This window comes from Drosophila innubila (genome assembly GCF_004354385.1).
Source record: "Drosophila innubila isolate TH190305 chromosome 2L unlocalized genomic scaffold, UK_Dinn_1.0 4_B_2L, whole genome shotgun sequence".
In the NCBI taxonomy this organism is placed as follows: domain Eukaryota; kingdom Metazoa; phylum Arthropoda; class Insecta; order Diptera; family Drosophilidae; genus Drosophila; species Drosophila innubila.
In genome coordinates this window covers 25,737,732-25,745,159 of record NW_022995372.1, presented here as the reverse complement: position 1 = coordinate 25,745,159, position 7,428 = coordinate 25,737,732, and the positions used below count along the sequence as shown (strand labels likewise).

The window sequence follows — 7,428 nt, the reverse complement described above, 5'->3', positions numbered from 1 at the left end:
GTTCTACTTGTCCGATCTTGATGTAATTAAGTAGGATAATAGATAATACTAATAGATAAAGTTTACGTTCACAAAAAACGTATTATCATAAAAACTGTGGGTGTGGTGGTTTTTCGCGATTTTCGGGGGCGGAGGGGGGCGTGGCTTAAATTTGAAACAAACTTGATCTGCGTAAGGTATATATAAATCTGTTTGTCAAATTTGGTTACGCTATCTCTTATAGTCACTGAGATTCCTTTGTTCAAAAAGACGAGCGAAAGGTTTTTCGCTATTTGCGGGGGCGGAGGGGGGCGTAGCTTCAATTTGAAACAAACTTGATCTGCGTGGGGTATATAGAAGTCTGTGAGTGAAAGTTTGGTATCTCTATCTCTTCTAGTCTCTGAGATCCTTTTGTTCATACGGACGGTCGGACGGACGGACAGACACACATGGCTATATCGACTCGGCTATTGATGCGGATCAAAAATATATATACTTTATAGTGTCGGAGATGCCTCCTTCTCCCTGTTACATACATTCCAACGAACACAATATACCCTTTTACTTATTTTTTAAGTAACGGGTATAATAAAACTCAGGAATAATCATTATTTTATATAAAAAAAAAAATAAAACTCATAGAATAATGACTATTTCTTTACTTTTATTTTTTAGAATCAAAAATAAAACTCAAGATGTTATTTTGTGATACCGACTTGGTTTTTTTTTTTTTTTAATAAAAAATAAAATTCAAGAAATAATCATTATGCTACGAGTTTTATTTTTTTGCTCTAAAATAATGATTATTCTTAAGTTTTATTATTTGCTCAAATAAAATGATTATTTCATGAGTAAAATTATACCAATAATAAATCTTAAGACCATGGTGAAATTGCATAGCTTACCCTTAAAGAAAATCTTTGGTATATTTCAGTTTTTTTTTTCAGTTACTAGAAGTGAATGATTTTTTCAATTGAAAAAAAAAAATATTTATTATTTACTGCCCCTGTTGTTTATAACACCTTTTACTTAAGAAATGAGTAAAACTGTATTTTGTATTCGTTGGAATACACCTTGACCTACATTTTCCGCCTGTGAAACGTTCTCTGCTCTCTTCCACAAATCTCTTGGATCAGTCATATTTGTGTGCAGCGCCCCAACTTAAAGAGCAGCTCTTCATTGGTTAACTTAATTATCAATTTATTAAAATTTTAAATTAATGTCAAGCTCAGCTACGAACAGCTTAACAAACTTTTAAATTGAACATTGTGCATTGAGCATATCAACCCCGTGCTACATTTAGCCACGGCACAGTGGCTGTAAAACTGATAGAAAGCACACAATTGTTTTTCAACTGTTTACATATTATATAATTTAGCATACATTTTAATCGAAGCTTAAACGCAACCACTGACAATTTTAACAGATTCCTCCATCAAATTCGACCTTAATCCGCCTGCTGATCCTTGGAAAGCTCACCATCAGTTTGATTGGTGGACTTATCACCGGATCCTTCGATGACTACGGCAGGTGATTCAGTGCGAGGTCGGAGGACAACGCTATTATCGCTGCTCTCGCTGCTGGAATCGCCGACGTTCGCATCATTGTTCAATGCCTCTGCAGGCGGCGGTGGCATCACAAGCGGCGTTGGCGGCACGAGATTCGCTATCGTTGACGTTGAGATGCAGATGCGCTTGGACGGCGGCGGAGCCACTTGACCCAGGCGTGCATTTGTTATCGTTGTGCCTGCGGCAACCGTTTCAAAGGACATCAGTTCCCCAAAGTAGACGTGCTGTATGACAGGAAACTTGGAAAGAATCTAGCAAGAATTTACAGACAGGTTGATTGTTAAACTGGACTCAAATTATAATTTATTGCAATAATTTATTACCTCCTTTTGGTACATCTTGACGAGGCCAGCATTGATTTTGATCCAGGACGGGACGGCCGTAATGCTCCACAGTTGATTGGAGTGCTCGCCAAAGTGTCCGGTCTTCACCTTGCAGATGTAATCAATGCAGCTGATGAACATGAAGTGTTCCTTGAAATCATTAATGATTTGATCATCCACGAACCTAGCCGGATCAAAGGGACTCTTGACTGCAGTGGATGGAATTGCTTTAATTAGTTGGATAGTGGACAGCGATAGATGCATCTCTTCACTTGCCCGCCAGCTGTGCACTGCCCCAGATAAAGGGCACAAACTGAAAGTCGTCCAGCGACCATACGCCCTGACTGCCCGCCGGCTCCATGTTGTAGGTGCGCTGAAGTTGTCTGGCAAAGTCCAAATACCGTTTAAAGAGACGCAGTGCAGCGCTTACAATGTCCTGTTCCAGCAGTATCTCGGCCTTGAAGAGTGCACACATGAAGAACAGAAAGGAGAGCTCATGCCCGGTGCCGTAGTCAATGCGGGTCGCATTGCCAAAGGCTTCCATCAGATATTGAAGCAGCTCGTCCAGATACTTGTGCTTCGATGTGGGCAACACTTGTCCCAGCAACTCCGGCAGCTGTTCCCGCATTTTACGCGCCCAATCCCGATACGCTTTGTTGCCGAACCGTTGTGGTTGATCTAATGGAGGATGCTGCTCCACCAGTTTCTCCAGTTGATCGAAAAGTCCTAGCAACTTATGTAGCATTTCCGATTCGTACATTTCATCAGTTGTCTTGATACCCTGTATGGCCGAGCTGGTGCCGTTGATATACCCAATCAGGTCATGATAGGCACGGGATCGCTGCCACAAAGCCAAATCTCCGATGTGATTCACTCGCTTCTCACAAACCGGCAACTTGCCTAGAGACACAATTGATAAATCACAGATCTTAGTGTTAATTTAGTGTTATATTTGTATCAATATTGCGGCCTTACCTGTTGCCATCGCATTGGCATCTGCCATGCTCTTCTTAAATTGATTATATTCCTTTATTATTATTTTTAATTAATTACGTTTTGTTTTGAGCACTGTTGCCAACTTTTTAGAGGAAAAAATAGCCGTTTTTCTCTGAAAAGCATCCAAACAATAGCTGCATTTGCGATGCAAAATAGCTAAGACCGAGACGGCACAGCTAATTTCGAAATGTAGTTTCAGGGGTGCCAACTTGCTTAAATACAAAAGAACGTTGGCGCCAGTCGCTAAATCTAGCGATAAATTTAAATTTGGGTATTGCAAGTATTAAAATGCCATGACTTTTCAATACATTAATAATTTTAAGAAATTTTAAATTCGAAATTACATAAAATTAAGGTTATCATTTAAATGAAGGTTTTAGGCTACCAATTTGGACAATGGAACCAAACTGGTGCATATTGCCAGTGAATCGAAACGTGGACGCCCCGTCATGCTTTTAGCTGAGACACTTTCAGTTGTATGGGATGACTTCTCTATAGGTTATTTGGTTAGTGATATTGCCAAATCATTGAATTTAACAGGGTGGCAGCCTTTCGGTCGTCAACATTTGGGGCAGGTGGCAGCGCTTTGTCTTTTAAGACGTCAACAAAAAGTGAAACGCCTTCGCCGGCTTTATTAAGATTAACCTTGTATATACTTTTGATCTGCTAAAATGATTGAAACACTATATAATCTGCCCTTTAACATACTGGTGCCGCCAAACATCAAAGTGCGTCGCTTTTCCATTCCAATGCCCTCGCCAATGGCAGTGTTTGCCGTTGTTTTGCTCTCCTACTTTCTGGTCACAGGCGGTAAGTCGAGTTAGATATTGCAATATTATAACAAATATAAGTAGCACATTCTCTTAGTGAGAACAATATCGTTATATGAGCTGGGTCGATGTATCCATATTCGTCTGTCTTTCCATCTGTTTATATCAGAGCTGCCCAAGAAGAGAGAGAGAGAGAACAAAAAAATTTCAATGGCTTAGTGTTCTCTACACTTAGAGAATGTGCAGCCAATTATTTATTTTTTTTTTTTGTAAAACTTGCCTATTGTTTTTTATGAAAATATTGAAAATTAAATAAGCAAATGTTCTGTTTTGTTCCACGATGTCAATATTTCAATAGTCATGGTTTTTTGTCGCAGTGAACTCCGACTAAATATGCCTAAAATCGGACCACTATATCAGTCGAAAACTAAATACAGGGTTCTGCTAGGGTGTCAAATCTTCGGCGTGCCGGAAGTAACCTATTATTCTTGTATAAATAAAATGTATTGTTTTGTAGGCATAATCTATGATGTTATTGTGGAGCCGCCTAGTGTGGGAGCTACGGTAGACGAGCACGGACATTCCCGGCCAGTGGCCTTTATGCCATATCGGGTAAATGGCCAATATATCATGGAGGGCCTCGCCAGCAGCTTCCTGTTCACGGTTGGCGGCCTGGGATTTATTATAATGGATCAGACTCACGCTCCAGGCAAAACGAATCTCAATCGGCTGCTCTTGACTGCCATGGGATTTATATTTATATTGGTTTCATTCTTTACCACCTGGTTGTTTATGCGCATGAAGCTGCCCAGTTATCTGCAGCCTTAAAAGGATTAATCCATATTTTAACATAAGGTAGCAAGACGATAATCTCTCTATTAGTATTACAATTTGTATGGCTTATTAAAATTCCACAAATGTCTAACAAATTAAGGATTAAGCATTTTTTTTTAAATTGTAGTGCATTTAAAAGCCTCGTTGGCCGAAGCTGTTATGGCAAATAAACAGCTTTGTTGGCGTCCCAGGGCAAAAATAGTTCTTAGTTTGCAACGCGCTGGCAAAACATGCACAACGAAAGCGTTTCGAATATTTGCTATATATAGAAACTATAGAATATACTCATTACTATTTCAATTTCAAGAATATTTGAAAAATTGCAAAGTTATAAAAGAAAGAAATTAATTGAAATTATTTAAAATCTAGAAAATACAAGAAAATAAGTTTCAATAATTTGAATGCTGAGCAAGTGATGTAACTGAGATTCCCCAAGAGAAGAGAGATCAAGTGAGAGAACGAAGAGAGATTGAAGAAGCAGGAGAAGAAGCAACTGCGTCGCAGTTTGTTTACAATTGGAAAAGAAAAAGATGTCGAAAAAGTGCAGCGTGAGGAGCTTGAGCGACAGTTCTCTGGCGGAATTAGCCAATCTTCTGGTTTCCACAATAAGCTATGTGCAATATGCGCCCGATATCCAACTGGACATTAATATTGTCATGGTCGAATTGAACGAATATCTGGCGCAATTGGGTGCCACTTCGAATATTTATCAGGATCTACTCCGTGTCATTCTCAGCTCGGACTATCTGGAGGCCAATATGCGTTTCACCTGTCTCCAGATGCTGCTTAACTGTGGTGTCCACTTCTTGGTCACAGAAGTGTTTCCGCCCAGTTATTATGAGAAGATATTGCAGGTGATTGCAGCACAAGGTTCCGGATTGCGTGTTCTCAATCTCAAGGGAATTTGGGTGAAGGAGGATCACATGCACTACATGTACGAGATTGTGCGTAGGTGCAAGCAGCTGGTTAAGCTCTATGTGCCCTACATTGCCAATGATCAACTGTTGGAGGAGATTGCCGCCAATTGTGCACATCTGCAGGTCTTGGACATTTCTGGAGAAACGGATATCACCGAGATTGGCATTGATCTGCTGGCGAAAGGACTCTGCGCACAATCACTCACTGTGGTGGATGTGGGTATGCCGGGTGAGGAGAACATTTGCTACTCCGACATTGCCTTGATTCTTGAGCATTGTCCACGTGTGGAGACTCTGTCCACCTACTCCTTTGTGGGCGCTGCTCTCAAATTCATTTACGACAACATCGACTCGAACTTTAAGTGCCGACTGAAGTATGTCCACGAAACATCCACGGATGAGCCCACATTGCAGGTCATCCTGCAGACATGTCCTCACCTGGACACACTCTATTTGGACTCACCCAAATTAGGTTGCCTGCGTGCTCTGCAAGCTCGCACTCTTCGCAAGTTTAAGATCTGTAAATTTGTTGTCGCCGAACTGCTTTCGTTGTTGGAGCGTCCGATGGGACGCAATCTACGACACTTGACCATGATCAAAGGCACTGGCAATCTAGATCTGGGCAAACTGGCCCGGCTCTGCCCCTCACTCGTCGATCTGGACTGTTATGTGATTGAGAGTCTGTCCTATGTACAGTCCCAAGTGCGTTTCCAACAGCTGGAGGGACTCGAGATTCTCAGTTGTGATATGCTGACCAGCTCCCTAAAGGCGTTCCTGTGCAATACGACGGATTTGAAACGTCTGGCAGTGGACTCTGTTGATTTCACAGATGAGGACATTATAAGGTAGTATATCAAGTCAATATATAGATTACCCATGCGAATTTCGAGAAAAAATGCTCAGAATAACAAAATTTGGAAACAAAAATTAGGAAAACAAAACTAAAAATCATGTAATTTGGAAAATAAAAGTTAGAAACTTAAATTAAGTATAATCTTATTAGAAAATTCTAATAACATAGTAATTCCCAAATTCATTGGGAAGGTATTAATTATGAAAAGCCAAAATCAAAATTAATTTATTAAAAATCGGGCCATTTAAATGGTCTTGATTCTTAGTCCTTCATAATATAATAAAAATATTTAAACATTTTTGGATTGCAAAAATGTATATTACTATGAAAAAAAACTGCTTTCTAAACTGGTGAATAAACTGATTTCCCAACTACTAACGAAATTGATGTTTCCTAATTTTTGTACCCTGAATATTTTTGAAATTTTTACTTTCTAATTTATGTTTCCATCCCTATATTGTTGTCCATAAATTTTATGCTTAGAAAAACATTCGAAATCCGTATGAGGTACCGAATAATAATAATGCTCTGATCATAATCATATACTTCATTTAAGCATGTTTGTGCAGCACGATTTTAAGGTGTTGGAGGATATTTGGTTTACGCTGGCGCCAGAGCTCACTGTACAGGCCGTGGAGGTACCCAAAAAACATAATTCTTGTTTAAAATTAATTGCAATTTGTATTTTCTAGCTGCTTATGGACAGTTGCCCGGAGCTGCAGTCTGTGGGGCAATTGACCGGCTGGTCGCTATCGCCAGATGATTTATCGCTTATTCGTGGACTGCTTAAAAGTGGAAACTCTAGCCTTGTACTGACATCAAATGGTTTAGCTTGAGCATTATTGTCCAAGGCATTTTAATACTCATACTCATGTTTGCAAATGATTAAAATGCACCAGACAATTATTTTATATTTGCTTAACGCTGCACATTTTACGATCCACACGTCATATCCATTTCTGTTCTTTGCAGCGCCTACAATAAACGAAAACTGGACTCAGCTGCTCATGCATTAATCTGTTTTGTTTTTTTATGTAAACCAATAAATTGCTTTGTGATATTTACGAAATTAATTTCCTTGTATTTTAAATTTTCAAATCAAATCGTTTGTTGGGTGTGACCAGCTTTTTTTGGTAGTCAGTATATAGTTTGGTATTTTTTGTGGACTGTCTGCTCAGCTGTGGCACA

The 7,428-nt window shown here is 39.5% G+C and overlaps 3 protein-coding genes across 4 annotated transcripts; 2 read left to right on the top strand and 1 right to left on the bottom strand.

Annotated features, from left to right (window-relative positions):
- Positions 1-1,325: 1,325 nt before the first annotated feature.
- On the bottom strand, positions 1,326-3,062 carry LOC117782114 (serine/threonine-protein phosphatase 2A activator). Its single transcript, XM_034619085.1, has 4 exons — positions 2,846-3,062; positions 2,147-2,770; positions 1,871-2,079; positions 1,326-1,798 (listed from the first exon to the last, which is right to left on the bottom strand). Exons 1-4 carry the CDS (start codon positions 2,871-2,873, stop codon positions 1,427-1,429), a joined length of 1,233 nt encoding a protein of 410 aa, XP_034474976.1. The 5' UTR covers positions 2,874-3,062; the 3' UTR covers positions 1,326-1,426.
- Positions 3,063-3,457: 395 nt separating this feature from the next.
- LOC117782116 (putative oligosaccharyltransferase complex subunit CG9662) lies at positions 3,458-4,569 on the top strand. The gene is made up of 2 exons (XM_034619087.1): positions 3,458-3,676; positions 4,154-4,569. Exons 1-2 carry the CDS (start codon positions 3,538-3,540, stop codon positions 4,462-4,464), a joined length of 450 nt encoding a protein of 149 aa, XP_034474978.1. The 5' UTR covers positions 3,458-3,537; the 3' UTR covers positions 4,465-4,569.
- Positions 4,570-4,708: 139 nt separating this feature from the next.
- On the top strand, positions 4,709-7,313 carry LOC117782113. Of its 2 annotated transcripts, none has more exons than XM_034619083.1 (4): positions 4,709-6,232; positions 6,797-6,878; positions 6,933-7,065; positions 7,213-7,313. In XM_034619083.1, the coding sequence occupies exons 1-4, from the start codon at positions 5,001-5,003 to the stop codon at positions 7,254-7,256; spliced, it is 1,491 nt and encodes a 496-aa protein (XP_034474974.1). In that variant the 5' UTR covers positions 4,709-5,000; the 3' UTR covers positions 7,257-7,313. The 2 variants fall into 2 exon arrangements, with proteins under 2 accessions (XP_034474974.1, XP_034474975.1); XM_034619084.1 differs by having other exon boundaries at positions 6,933-7,049; positions 7,213-7,250.
- Positions 7,314-7,428: the final 115 nt, after the last annotated feature.